The sequence below is a fragment of the Astyanax mexicanus genome, chromosome 6 (genome assembly GCF_023375975.1).
Source record: "Astyanax mexicanus isolate ESR-SI-001 chromosome 6, AstMex3_surface, whole genome shotgun sequence".
In the NCBI taxonomy this organism is placed as follows: Eukaryota; Metazoa; Chordata; class Actinopteri; order Characiformes; family Acestrorhamphidae; genus Astyanax; species Astyanax mexicanus.
Window position 1 is genome coordinate 3,887,237 of NC_064413.1, and position 15,608 is coordinate 3,902,844.

At 37.9% G+C, this 15,608-nt stretch overlaps 1 protein-coding gene across 2 annotated transcripts; it reads right to left on the reverse strand.

The window, feature by feature from the left end:
- Positions 1 to 480: 480 nt before the first annotated feature.
- On the reverse strand, positions 481 to 11,871 carry si:ch211-79k12.2 (C2H2-type zinc finger protein). 2 transcript variants are annotated; one of them, XM_049480541.1, is made up of 3 exons: positions 11,641 to 11,871; positions 9,169 to 9,409; positions 481 to 8,131 (listed from the first exon to the last, which is right to left on the reverse strand). In XM_049480541.1, the coding sequence occupies exons 1-3, from the start codon at positions 11,659 to 11,661 to the stop codon at positions 6,660 to 6,662; spliced, it is 1,734 nt and encodes a 577-aa protein (XP_049336498.1). In that variant the 5' UTR covers positions 11,662 to 11,871; the 3' UTR covers positions 481 to 6,659. The 2 variants fall into 2 exon arrangements, with proteins under 2 accessions (XP_049336498.1, XP_007250861.2); XM_007250799.4 differs by having other exon boundaries at positions 9,136 to 9,409.
- Between the last annotated feature and the right edge of the window lie 3,737 nt (positions 11,872 to 15,608).

Genomic DNA, 15,608 nt, shown 5'->3' on the forward strand with positions numbered 1-15,608 from the left:
TTGGTGCCCTTCACACAGTGTGTGATCTGTGTGGGCAGAACGCCAGTACACCAACGCCAATACACCAATGGTCCATCTCTAAAGGTCATTGATCAATATTCTAATATTACATAACACAGTAACCTGCTTGTCATCAATATATTAAGAGAAATATTCTGATAGGCTAAGCAGTTTGCACTCAGTTTAATGGGCCTCAAGGGTTTGAAAGCTCGAAACGTGATGAACATCTCAAATCGTAGCAGCGCACTTCATTTCATCCTCTGGACGCAAATCATCGGAGGCAACTGCTGTTGAGGGAAGGTGTTTTATTTAGCACGCCGCATGATCGCTCGAGGCAAGACAAGGCTGAATGCGAGGGAACGTGTTTGATGCTTCCTTAACGTTGCCAGCGAGCATATTAAGTGGTCATAACAAGCGGCGCTGCTTCCAGTGTCAGCAGAAAGGTAGGTGAAGCCGAGCATGTAATCCACAAACACAAAATCTATTTATTTAGGTTTATTATTAAAACAGTAACAGATGGAGCGGACGGTTGCCGGAGTGCACGGTGGTCAACAGCTACACCTACAGTACAGGTACAAAGATAACTGTAACAAAAGAAGACCTCTGGCACAATTCAGATCATGAGCATTACAGTAAAATACAGTAAAATACAGGAACACAGTGACCGAATCAAATAAAACATCGAAAATAATGTTACAAGAATAAACATTATATTATACAGTGCTGTAAAAAAAAGTACTTCACTGTCCATCTTATCAGCTCCAATGAGCATAAAGGAGCCATATGTAGTTCTATAATTACAGATTGTAGTCCTCCTGTTTCTCTGCTCACTGGCATGGTGGTGGTGGTGTGGTAATGCATGGTAACGTAGGTTGAAAGAAGGATAATAAAAGTATGTAGAGAAATGCAGTTTGCAGTTTTCAAATGATAATTTTATTTATTAAAGGAAAAAACATCAATCCAAACCAATCTGGCCCTGTGTGAAAAAAGTGTTTGGCCCCTAAACCTAATAACTTGATTCTGCCACCCTTTTGGCAGCAACAACTGTCTTTCAAATCTCGGTGGAGGAATTTTGTTCCACTCTTCTTTACAGAATTGTTTTAATTCAGCCACATTGAAGATTTTTCTTGCATTAATAGCCTGTTAAAAGTCATGCCACGGCATATTAATAAAAATTTTGACTCACTCCAAAACCATTTTAGCTTCTTTTGTGACCTTCTGGATGAGTTGTCCATGCCCTTTTTGGAATAATTTCATTCGGTAGTTCACTCCTGGTAAGGTTCCAAAAGTGTTCCTTGTTTTCTCCATTTGTAAATAATAACTCTGCTCTGCTCTCACTGTGGTTCACTGGAGTTCCAAAGCTTTAGAAATGACTTTCTAACCTTTTCCTGTCTGATGGATGATCAATGACTTTTCATGTTTTCTCATCTGTTTTTGAATTGAAATTTTGAATTTGTCTTTAGATTGAGGCAAAACATGCTGCTTTTTGAGATCTTTTATCTTTTATGCTTCATGTTGTCAGACAGTATATATATATATATATATATATATATATATATATATATATATATATATATATATATATATATATATATATATATATATATATGTAAGTGTATTCTTGATTACATTTTTTTTCCACAAAGGATCAGGCTGATTTAGAGTGTTTTTTTTTTTTCATTAATTATTGAGATCTTTTACTTTCAGCAAAAATCAGGTTCTTTTTGTCTGATATTGAAGTTTTTTATAATGTGATGTATGTAAATATGACGAAAGCAAAAACTAAAGAAACATGTAAGTTGGCAAATTCTTATCCATCATACTGTATATGCTGGGTGGAGCTGAAAAAATGGAAGTTGATTAAGGTGTAATAAACAAGGGGATAATATTTAAAAAGCTCACAAACTAGTGAAATTAAATTAAAGCAATTTTACAAAGAAAACTGGACCAAGATTCGTGCACAGTAATGTTTTCTGCTTGCTGTATATTATGTACAGCTCTGGAAAAAAAATAAGAGTCCACTTCAGTTTCTGAATCAGTTTTTTTGATTTTGCTATTTACAGGTTTATGTTTGAGTAAAATGAACATTGCTGTTTTATTCTATAAACTAAGGACAACATTTCTCCCAAATTCTTAATAAAAATATTATCATTTAGTGCATTTATTTACAGAAAATGAGAAATGACTGAAATTACTAAAAAAAAAGATACAGAGCTTTCAGACCTCAAATAATGCAAGATGCATTTCATGCATCTTGGCATCATGTTCTCCTCCACCAGTCTTACACACTGCTTTTGGATAACTTTATGCTGCTTTACTCCTGGTACAAAAATTCAAGCAGTTCAGTTTGATGGTTTGATGGTTTGTGATCATCCATCTTCCTCTTGATTATATTCCAGAGCTGTATATGAATACTAAATGTGACACATCAGCAAACAAAGAGCAAAACAAATACTTTCTTTTTTTTTTCACAGCACTGTACATACTCCAGACCAGAGGTCTTCAAACCATAACCTTACGTTCATTGTTTCCAGGATCTGGATTCTGACCTTTATCACTGACCAACTTTCCTTTTGACAAAATTGATTGGCTGCCTTGGGTTGTATCTTCTGTTCATTACAGGATCCAGCAGCTGAAGCTGAAAAGGTTCTGATCTGAAGACCTTTGCTCTAGACGGCTGGAGAGAATGTAATCAACTCATTTCATTTATTGATGAAACAAGTCAGCCAGTCAACTGTAAGTCCAAGATCACCGAGCTTCACCACATGGCGTCTTTTGATAGATGGTACAATAAAATCGAAATTAATACAGAATCGTTACCAGCTTTAATGGGAATAGAGAAGTGGGAACATCAATGCTCTCTCTGCATGACTTAGACAGGGGTTCAATTCCCTGCCTGTGCCAGAAATAAGACAATCAACTCTCATAAACATTCATCTCTCTTTAGAACATGATTATATTGTACGTTATTGTAAAAAAAATCAAACCATTTGGGGGGAAAACAATTTAAAAGTCCAAAAAAGATGTAATATTACATCAGTTGAGCTGTCTAATAAGACGAAATGGTATGTTTGGGGTAACTTTCTACTACTTCTGTGGAAACCATCAATGTGCTGATATTTTTTTTTTTTTACATTTCTGGTGCTCTGGTGTTTGTTTTTGGTGACATTAAGAAATATATTTAATAAAAAAAGACATTAAGAAAGATATTATATAAATCTATAAAATGTTTTTATGTCCACATTTCCAGTACATTTTAAAAACCCATTCAAATAAAACACAAAATAGAGAGAGATTGCAGGATACAGCCTTTTCCATTCCATTTCTAGTACCATCCAATACTGGTGCACCCTTTATCACATGATAAGACCCCCATTACGTGGCCACCATTAGTTTAGTATTTCCTCTATTATTAACAAGCTTAATAAGCTTAATTCAAATTTATTTAAATTTAATTAAACTGGAAAACATGTGAAAATAAACAGAAAATGTATGATCACTTTAAAAAAAAGTGCTTTAAATGTGTTGATAGAAACAATGCTCTAAAAAAACGCAGAGAGAAAACTCATCCAACAAAAAGAAAGGCCTTGTACATTTTAACACAGCAAAAAAAAAAAAAAAAAAAAAACAGATATGCACACTGGCTGGCACAGTTCTGAGTGATAAGGATGTGGGCCAATCAGAATTCAGCCAGAGAAAGAAGCCAAATCAAAAGCAAATCAAATTAAATATATAGTGTATAGTGCTTTTACTTAATTTTTAACTAAACATCTTCTAATCTAAATCTACTCAAACACTAAAATATTTTTTCTACAGAAAGAAACACACAGCAAACAGCATGACCTAAATAAAATAAATACAAATATTTGGCAAGTGAAATGACATGGCAAAATAAACTTATTTTCAGCCAAAAAAAGTGAAATAACAAATAATTCATACTAAACAAAATTATCCTCAATATGTAGCTTGCTAGCATGCTAACCGCCCACGCCGATAAACACCCACCCACTTGCGACACTTTACGAACAGCCTCAAACACACCTAAAAGAGACAACCATGGGGCGACACAAGTGATTTGTCGCCTGCCAGTGTGAACACGGGGTTACGGGATATCAATATAACTGGTTCCAAAATGTTTAAGTTTGATTTTTTAACCCTTTAAAAGCCCTAAAAGTGGACGCAGAGTGGTCCAGCAGTCTAAAACGCTGCCACTATGATCGGGAGATCGTTGATCGTTTTGAATCCCCGTCATGCAGCTTGCCATCAGCTGCCAGAGCCCTGAGAGAGCACAATTGTCTTGCTCTCTGGGTGGGTGGGGTCACTACTATACCAGCACAAGGCGTCTGTGAGCTGATGTTTTAGAACCGAGTTGCTGTGCTTTCCAAACAAGCCGACATTTACACTGTCTGATTAAGGGCGTGTCAGTGTGTCTTTGCTATCGTAACGACAGGAAAAGTACACCTTGCACAGCTCGAAATACACAAAAGGCATGTACTCATTCTCTTAATTAATCAGGGGTGTGTTTTGATCGAAAAGTAAAATAAACTAATCAACATGACACTTACCATTCCCTTTAAGAAGCAGGTGAGCTCTGACTTTGGCGCATTCGTATCTTAACAGCGCAGCGCTTTTGCATGTTTTAGCAGAGGAAAGTGACCTGCACGTTTATGCTGTGAAAGTGCGTGAGTAGGTCATTTACTGAAACATACAGTCATTTTGTGTGTAACGAGAGGATGTGTTGAGGAAACAGAGAACGTCTGACTGTTGACTGTTGTCAGGGTTTTAATCAGTCAGTGGCGCACCTGTGTTTTCCTCTGCTAAGATAGCAATATGCTAGAAATTTATCTAAACACACATTACTTCCAGACCACCACGCCCATCGACGCAGATATATAAAACAAGATGAACGGGACTTATCGAAGTAGTGCAATGCTGTTAATAAGAAGATTGTATCTGCAACTCGTTAGACGCTGGACAGTAGTCCAAACCACATCGATTACTTACTTGCAAGTAACAACAGCTACATACAAGAGAAATGCAGCTCCAGAAGAGACTTTGCTCCACAGATTTCAAAGCCAGAATACAAGAGGTTAACAAGAGGCAGTCCAGATCCGTTTAGAGATTCCTATTACGACCAGCGCCATTAAGAACCCGCACCTAATGACATGCTTCAGTGTAACAGCTCCGGTCTTGTGATTTACCTGCTGTACATTCCGCCTTAGAAATTACCCATGAAGCCTGTAATTACATTTAGCGGAATAGAGCTATTCATCAAAACTGTATTAAAAGTTTGCAGAGGAGCTATTACAGTGAGATCAGTCTTTACTAAAAGATATGGAGAACATGAAGTATACAGTGCCGCTATATTAGCACTTCTATATACTAGTTGTGTGAGTGATTTTTTTTTCATTTGGCAGATTATTTTACTTTTTATGCTCTAAAATAAATTTCAACGCTACCAATAGCATTCGTCATTGATTTCTGAATTTAGAAAGTGCAATTGAAAAAAAGTCTTGTTCTTTTAAGGCCACATATAGACACATTTCATCGCTGTTGCACAAAAATCTTATATCTTTATATATTTAATATACCTGATCAGAAGAAAAAAAAACCTTAACCTCAACTTTTAATGGAAGTCAATGTAAAACAATTGCCAGATTTAGATAACTGGAAATTATTCCTGAATGAAAATAATAATAAAATGAAAATATTTTAGCCTGGGAAATTTTAATTATCAAAAAAATCCTGATATTGGAACGAAATCTAAAAATGTTTAAATATCTGTTAATAAATAAACCATTAATAAAAGAAAAACACTGCTTTAAATCAAAGCAGATAAACCGTATTTGATCATAATGAGTTCTTCTCATTTATTAAGATAGAAGATTAAAAGATAGAAGATTTTGGCGCAACAGCGACGATACAAAGGTGCAAAACGTATTTACATCAACACTCACCATCAAAAACTGTATTTGATATTATATTATCTTCAGTACACATACTGAATACTGATCTAAGATCAGGACTAGGGGGCAACCATCCTTAATCAGAACCTCCTTTAATACTTCACTTTTCTTATTTTTCTGTCAGAATTCTGTAATTTACAGGGGTTGGACAATGAAACTGAAACACCTGTCTCATTTTAGTGTGGGATTTTAGGTTTCATGGCTAAATTGGAGCAGCCTGGTGTTCAATCTTCATTAATTGCACATTGCACCAGTAAGAGCAGAGTGTGAAGGTTGATTTAATTAGCAGGGTAAGAGCACAGTTCTGCTCTAAATATTGCAATGCACACTATAACATTATGGGTGACAAAAGAGGACAAATTGTTGGAGCAAGTCTTGCTGGAGTATCTGTGACCAAGACAGCGAGTCTTTGTGATGCATCAAGAGCCACGGTATCCAGGGGAACGTCAGCATACCACCAAGAAGGACCAACCACATCCAACAGGATTAACTGTGGACGCTGTAAGAGGAAGCTGTCTGAAGAGGATGTTCGGGTGCTAACCCGGATTGTATCCAAACATAAATTATTGTGGTCTAAAACCACATTTTGTTTTAGTTTCATTGTCCAACCCCTGTATGTATATATATATATATATATATATTCCCTTAGAATACACCTTAGACATTTTATAAATCCCATCTTCAGCCGAATTGCTAAGTGTGCTCCTTAGCTGCATCTACAGGCCTCTTTTCCGTCTCCGCCTCTTCATTAGAGTAGTGCTGCTCTGCCTGGTGCTTGTTTCTGGAGGGAGCATCCTGGAAGCGCATGCCACAGTCCTCACAGGCGTAGGGCAGGGATCTTCTTGCTTCGTCGTCCCCGTCCTCTGGAAGTTCCCTGCTCCGAGCGATGCCATCCTCCCCGGGCCGAGCAGTAGCCTGCCCAGAACTGCTGCCGCCTGAGGAGGCTTCTGGCTGCTGCGTATGCCGCAGCTCTGTACTGGAAGTTCTGGGGACGCCAGCGAGGCTGGGGCGTCCCACTGAGTTTGGCTCTGTGACGATCCCGTGCACGGTCCGGTGGTGGAAGCGGATGCCTGAGCGATTGGAGAAACCCTTCCCGCACAGGCCGCAAATGAAGGGCCTCTCGCCGGTGTGGATACGCATGTGGATCTTCAGCGCCCCCGACTGGGTGAAGCACTTTCCACACTGGCTGCAGCTGTAAGGCTTCTCTCCAGTGTGCGTGCGCTGGTGGGCCCTCACTCCAGCCAGATGCGGGAAACCGCGGCCGCAGTAGGCACAATTGTATGGCCTCTCGCCCGTGTGGATGCGGCGGTGGATTTTAAGCGCCCCTGATTGGCTGAAGCTCTTTCCGCAGTCAGCGCAGGTGTATGGCCGGGCACCCGTGTGGATGTTGAGATGGACGCGCAGGTTGCTGTGGGAGTTAAAGGCTCGGCCACACTCGGCACAAAGGAAGCCGCCAGCCTTGGACGCGTGCTGGGTGCGCTGGTGCTGCAGGAGCTGGGAGGGCCGGGGGAAGGAGGCCGTGCAGTGCATGCATGGATGCTGCTGCTGGATGCCCTCTTGCTGGGCGTGGCCCTGTTGGTGACGCAGGAGCTGCGCACAAGTCGGGAATGTGCGCTGGCAAGACAGGCAAGGAAATGGAGGCGGCGACCGGGCGCCGGCACGCAACTGTGGGCACGGCAGGCAAGAGGATAGGGGACAGTGGTGATGGTGGTAGTGGTGATGCGAGTGAGTGTGACCCAAATGGCCGTCAGAACCCTGCTGGGGGCGCAGGAGGTGGCCGCACGGCTGGAAGCCACGGTGGCAGCACAGGCAAGGGAAGGCTTGCAGGGCTGGAGGGCAAATCTGATGGTTGGAGTTTGAGTTTGGCGCAGACGTCGGGCTGTGGGTGCTCGTGCCCTTGTCCTGCTGCTCAGGGTGGCTTGGCTCAGGGTTGGAGGTACTGCTGGGCTCGCTGTTGGCCTCCTCTATGGAGAGACCCAGGCCAAGACAGAGGCCAAGGCTGACTGGGACTGAGCTGAGATCTTTGGATTGGGATTGCGACTGTGAAGGTGGCCCTGATTGGTTCTGGGGGAAAGAACTACTCCTGGGTTTTAAGCTCTGCAAAGTGGGCGCCATAGAAATGGAGGAAAGGGGGCAGCCTGGGCAGGTGCAGGTATGTGGCCGAACTGCGCAAGAGACAGCAGATTAAGGTCAGTGATCATCACAACCTAATTACATCATCTGCATTGTAGATTAATACCAAGGTCATCCAAACTTATTATTTAATTAAAAAAAAAAAGCGTTAACCAAACGCTTTAAAAAAAAGCACAACTTGTATAGATGACTTTCTCAGTCAGTTTTAAAAGTTAGAGTCTCCTGGAATTTCAGGCTTTCAGTTAACAGCTGTGCTGAACTCGTCAAGAGTTAATTACTTGAATTTCTTGCCCTCTTAATCACTTGTGTTTAAGAGCATCAGTTGTAAAGTAGTGAAGAGGTAGAGTTACAGGTATACAGTGAATACTAAGACTATTTGACTAATGTACTAATAATCCATATTATAGCAAGAACTATTCAATTAAGTAAAGAAAAAAAATGCTAAGCAGTGCGAGCACCTGTTACATTAAATATTACCATATTTTTGGGACTATTAAGCGCACTTAAAATCCTTTAATTTCTTTTTTCTAAAAATCCTCAGCGCACCTTATAATCCAGTGCGCCTTATATATGAAGCAGCATTAGCATTAGCCGCTAACCACGCTAAGCGCTATCACTCTAATGCTGCTGCACCCAGCCTTAGTGGAAATCTGGAAATCTAGGCTTACTGTAAATAACTGGAAGCGCTTCAATCCCCAAATAAAGAATTACAGTTTTGTTTACTTAGCTTAGTTTACTTAACTTAGCTAGCTACAACCCTGTTCCTTACTAGTGTCACATAATGTGCCTTATAATCTGGTGCTTCTTATGTATAAAACAAACCAGAAAATAGATGTTTATTGATAGTGCGCCTTATAGTTATATATATAAAAAAGTGTTTCCCTGAAGCATTAAGGAGCAGCACAGCGTTACTGATCTAAAATATGCAGCTCTATTTTGTATGATAATTCAAAAAGCTTGGAGTAATATTACAGGATACTCAACATTAGGTAGTAGGATTGGGACAGAAGTTGCATCAGGGAGAACACACACTCACGTAGTTGGTCGTCACAATTCCCAGTGTCCTCACCCCTATCAGTGGGCTGCAGACCCAGCGCTGCCATGTTCTTCCCCTGGCTCTGTCTGCTGTGGCTGCTCTGAGGCAAGGGTAAGGCTTTGGCCGATGGGATGTCAGGTCCCATATTCTCCCAGGCAGAGCGGAGAGACTGCTGGTTGTGGTATTTCAGCAGCTGACCGGCCGAGCTTGATGCGCTTGAGGCCACGAGGTCACCAATGAAGTTGTGCATCTCCAGCCAGGAGCTGGGACCAGACTGTGGTATAACAAGAGATTTCATGTAAGAAGACACAAAGCAGAGCTGTAATTATATTAGAAAACACTAGAGGGCAGCATGTGCAAAGAAATTTAACACCTCTATATCTCCAAAATTAAAAACAGCTCTGTATATACAGCTCTGGGGGGGGAAAAATTAAGAGACCACTTCAGTTTCCGAATCAGTTTCTCAGATTTTGCTATTTATAGTTATATATTTGACTAACATGAACACTGTTGTTTTTATTTTATAAACTACAGACATTTCTTCCAAATTACAAATGAAAATATTGTCAATTAGAGCATGTAGTTGCAGAAAATAAGAAATGGCTGAAATAACAAAAAAGATGCAGAGCTTTCAGACCTCAAATAATGCAAAGAAAACAAGTTCATATTCATAAAGTTTTAAGAGTTTAGAAAACTATATTATGTGGAATAACCCTGGTTCTTAATCACAGTTTTCATGCATCTTGGCATCATGGTCTCCTCCACCAGTCTTACGCACTGCTTATGGATAACTTTATGCTGCTTTACTCCTGGTGCAAAAATTCAAGCAGTTCAGTTTGGTGGTTTGATGGCTTGTGATCATCCATCTTCCTCTTGATTATATTCCAGAGCTTTTTAATTTGGTAAAATCAGAAACTCATCATCTTTAAGTGCTCTCTTATTTTTTTCCAGAGCTCTACATTAGCTGTACATCAACCATAACATTATAATCACCTATTGGTTTAAATATTGTAGCTAAACCTTGCATAACCATTATCCTAAAACGATCTAAAGGTGCCTAGAGATTCTAACCCCCCTGAATGGTTTGTATTAAGTGTTATTACATGTAACATGTATACACTGATTTTTATAGCTTGCATTTAATTGTTGCAGTGTAGATAACATTTAAATAATAATAATTATATAATTGGAAAGACATGTCATCTGCTGGTGTTGATCCACTGTGTTTTATTATCAAGTCTAAAGTCAGTGCAGTTTTGTTTTTCCGGTAAATCTTACAGCACCTCATGCTTCCCTCTGCTACTGACAACTTTTATGGAGATGCGGATTTCATTTTCCAGCAGGACTTGGCACACTGCCTACACTGATGAAAGTACTATTTGGTCTTATATAATATTCTAGTTTTCTGAGACACTGATTTTTGGGTTTTCATTGGCTGTACGACATCATCATCAACAATAAAAAAAAAAGAAACGCTTAAAATAGATAATTCTGTGTGTAATACATCTATATAATATATGAGTTTCACATTTTAGAACTGAAGTTCTGAAATAAAATATTTTTTCAATGATATTCTATTGTTTTAAGATGCACCTGTGTGTGTTAAATAAACCTGGTTTATGATTTATGATTTATTTGAGATACTGGATATGGAGACTTGCTATAATTGGGACTTGATAAAAAGCGAAAGTAAATAAATAACGTGTAAATTAAACTAGCTAGGTTAATTAATTAATATTTGGAGCTTCCCATTATCTCAGTGTTTAATTTTTACTGACAAAATTGTGTTAGTAATTATCAAGATTTGTACACAAGGCTATTGCCTGTGTTCTGTCAAGTTACGCTATCCATCAATATGCTTCTTAACGGCATTGCGCATGCGCCGATTCCTATTTTTCAATGTTTCATGTGTTTCTATGATAATTCAGTTGTCCTTAGGTGCATTAAACCACCTGCTTGAATGGTACAATCTGTAAATGGCCTTTAAAAAAATATGGATGATAAAAAAAAATAATAAACTATAAAAAAAAAATAATATGACCATATTTTTATCCTAGTCTAACATTATATTCAGACTTCTGCAGGGAGCATTTTCTAACATTGCTTTAATACTGCTTTCTGTGTAATTTTACGTTTTAATAGGTTTAAAAACGGTTTGACGAGGTAGCATAACTTGTCAGAACAGCGGATTCCGAATTATACCGAGTAAGTTATCGCTGTAGTTACAGAATTTAGCACAGTAGCTAAAGCTAGCCTGGCTATATATTAACCTGTATCACATTTCATACAGAGCTGTAACGTGTTAAATATAGCGTTAGCTAAGCTAGCACTGCTATACCGGACAGTCTTTATTTAGAACTCTTTGTATAGATTCTGGACACATCTGCTGGAAAATGAGCTGCAGCATTTGATTATCCAACTAATTAAATAACTATATCTACAGTATCTGCTGCTGAATCTGATAATCGGATGTATTTATAAACACAGCCCGCTGAAGCTACTTACTGTAAATTTCTCTTTCTCCATCTCCCCGCCGCCCCGCACAGCGCTCTGCAGCTCTCTCCGGCTTTACGCCTTCATTTCACACTGCTCAGCTCGCTGTGTTTTGGGGATTTAAGGTTACTTAAGAGCTTATTAAGCGGCGGAGCTGCTGTTATTATAATGTGGCTGTTAATAGCTAGAGCTCTGTCGCTACATTGCCATCTTCCTCTCCAGCGGTTTTCTGTTTCCTGTGTTCTGTCGAGTTGTGCTACCCTGTCAAACCGTGCTACCCATGGGCAGGAGCGTAATCCTGCGTCGCCGCCATATTGGTTGGGTCTCTTAACTCTAGGATAGCGCCAGAACCTCATAAATCAGACTTTATAAAATTATTATTTCAAGAGAACTTACAAATTGGTCATACCATTTGATGTAAAAACTCATTATTTATTTATTTTTTAATGCAGTGTACAAGAAATACGTTTTCACCCATTTTTCCACTTTAAGTTTTTTATCTCTTCCCCTCACAATCGTAATTTCAGGAAAAATGAAAAAAAACATCTTTTATTTTCTATTTTTTTATTTTTGCATTTTGCAAGTTGGATTATATCATCAGATCTGTGTTATAAGATACAAAAATTGACAAATTAAAAAAAAACGAGAGAAGATTCAACGTTTTAATTTTTCTTGAAAATCTGTTTGCGAAAGGCTGAAATAAAACACTCAATAATTGAAAAAATTAATGAAAATCCAATTCTTCATTATTTCGAATTTAGCTTGTTAAAGTCAGAAAATTAAACTGCAAAACCATACACTGACTCTAACTGGTTTAACACACACACACACACACACATTGTATTATGTACTGTTTATATTTCCAATGAACTTGTCCCATCCAATATGGCGGCCACGCTATGTCAGCTCCAATAGGCGGCGTATGTATATTATGTCTATGGTGCTACTTTAGTGTATATTTAAACATAATATATAAAAAAGAAAGCTTCCTTCTGGAGTGTTGGGTAAGATATTGGGAAAGCCTGAATGAATATATCAGGATACATGGTGATTAGAGCCCTGTTTTGTATTTTTCTTTATTGTATTTAACTATTTTGTTTAAAAAAAATACTATTAACTGTCATTTATACTTTTGAATTACTCAGACAAATAATACCAGGCGGTTCCGGTTGTTTAATGCACCAACGTAAAGCTGAATTGCCATAAAAAACACACGAATTAAAAACTGCGCATGCGCACTGGTAATAAGAAGGACAAATTGACGGGTAGCACAATTCGACAAAACATCTGGCGGCAGCCTCTGTCACGTGACCCAGCTTTTTAACCATTTTAAACCCTGCACCCATTACAATGGGCATCATGTATTTTCTTTATTTCTAAATGTTTTATTCCACATAACACGATTTGAGAGCTGTTGTTTATCAGAATAGACAATAAATCAGCCAATGAACAAGTTTATAAACAAATAAAAAAGCAACTTGGCCCCGCCCACTGCACTGGAAAAACACTGGAAAAAGAGTAGTATTAGAGCCATTAAGGCAAAGTAACAACTATTTGTTATTGGATAATTAAATGTGATTAAATTGGTGATATAAAAAGGGTCAATATGAAATATAAAATATTACACGCAGGCTTCCAATGCAATGGAAATAAAAAAAAAGAAATTAAATATTTTAGTTAATTAGATCCATCACTGGAGATAATTCAGGCCTGAAAGTGTTAAATAGGCACTAAACCATATTTTTTACATTGATAGCTGAAATGTTTTTCTTTGAAGTCCAGCTTAAATTTTTTATAAACAATTTCCTAACCTTTAAAGATTCAACTGTGCTAAAGGTGATGATAATTTCTCACAATATGTATATGTATAAATCAGTCAATCAATAACACCGCCCCCCTGCTGACGTCCAACCGTCAAGAGTCTTACTACTATCAGAAGCACACTGCTCAGCCCAATCAGCTCACTTTCTGCCCCGCCCCTAAACCCATACATCACCCAGTGCCCCTTCCAAACTACCCCACAAATTTTTTAGCCTTTTTAAAATTTTTGCTGAGATTGAAGTCAGCATAAATCAGGGGGTTTAGTGCCACTTTAAAGAACCCAAGAGCAAAAATGGCTAAATGTACCAAAACAACACAGGTGATATAATAAAAAAGCAGTTTATCTGAGTCATACAGCACTGCTACTGGACTGGTAAACAATAGGGGTGTTGACCTATTTTAATAAAACAGACTACAACTGGTTAAAAGTGTTTTAGAACACCCCAGGTATACTATTATTATCTCTATTATCAATTTGTTTAACTGGGTTCTTTTTAATTAATTTAAGGATTTATATACCTTAAGAAATCTGATTATATTTTTGGTCATATTTATGGAAAAAATATGCAATTCTAAAAGGGTTCATAAACTTTCAAGCGACACTGTATTTATAAAGATGTGTTCTTTTAGAGTAAATCTTAACAAAATATATTGTTATACAGGGTTTGCATAAAATTTAAATTACTATGCTGTGGTCACAAAATGTAGGTTATATTTATATCTTAACCTATTAGCTAATCTGCTCTTTGTTCTGTTTGTTCTGTTAATTTCCCATTTGATATTAAATCAACTTGGATCCATTAAAATTTACATTTAACAATTTTACATTTTTTTATGTCCAGTAACTGCAGCACAGAACATAATAACAGTGTGATTCACATGCTGTGTTGTAGACCCGGAAGAGGCACAGAACAGGGAAAATAGAAGTGGGCTGCAGCTAGTTACATGCCCACCACGTGAAACAAGCAGAAAACACAAGCACACAGTTTTCTTCGACTGGAAGATCACTATCAGCTGCTTCCTGCACTCTGAAGTGTGAAGTGTTTCAAAGTGCTGTGGAAACAGATAAGAGGAGAAGAACGTGGGCTCTCACAAAGTCACAGGGTTTGAAATCGTATTGGTTGTTGTGTTTTGCAAACCGGCGTAACCAGTAGTGATAAGTGTACCATACCTAAACTGAGTTTTGTTAAGTATGGAGGCCAATAATGACTTAGTTTCACAAAATAATGTAATTGTATCTTAAAATGATGAAATAGTATCTCAAAATAAGGAGATAGCATCTCAACATAATGACTTAGTATCTCAAAATAATAAGATAGCATCTCTACATGACGACTTAGTATCTTAATACAACAATTTAATTTCTCAAACTAATTACTTAAAATCTCAAATGAACGAAATAGTATCTCAAAATGACGATTGAATATCTAAAAATTACGAACTAGTATCTTAAAATGATGAGATAGTATCTCAAAACAATGAGATATCAACTCAAAAAATCTCTTCTACTCTTTCGTTTGTTTATTTTTTTTATTATTATTTTATTGTTTATTGTGTTTTACTGTTTTACATTACTTTTTCTATATGCTAAACATGTTTCGTGCTGCTGTAACAAGTGAATTTTCTCCATGTGGGATCAATAAAATTAAAACAATCAATCAATTAATCAATCAATCAAATCAAAACAGACCTACATTATTTTTATAAGGTTAGATGAACGAACACAGATTCACACACTGTGCTGTGAGGATGCTCTCAATTGATTGGTCTCCCAGCCCTATGTAGCTTATTTACAATTTTGACAAACTTTTTGGAATCTGGAAAAAATGGGCAATATTCCCCTTTAAAATCATTCTCTGAATTGTTGGATTTCACGTCAAAAACTCTGAATGAAATCTAAATAATTTTTAACATTAAATGATTGTGAAATGTTTAAAAAAATCGACGGAATTCCCTATTAAAAACATCTTCTCGGCATTTTTTACTCTCCTAAAAAAAAACCGAATAATTTTAAGTAAGCACCGCCCATCAGCCAATCAGAGAGTCTGCGTCTTCTAGCCTCCGCCCCTCAGCCAATAATAGCCCGTGTCGTCACTTGGACCCGCCCTTGTTTTGTTACGCTTGCTGTATGTGTACAAACTCTCCGCGTGAGGCTCAGA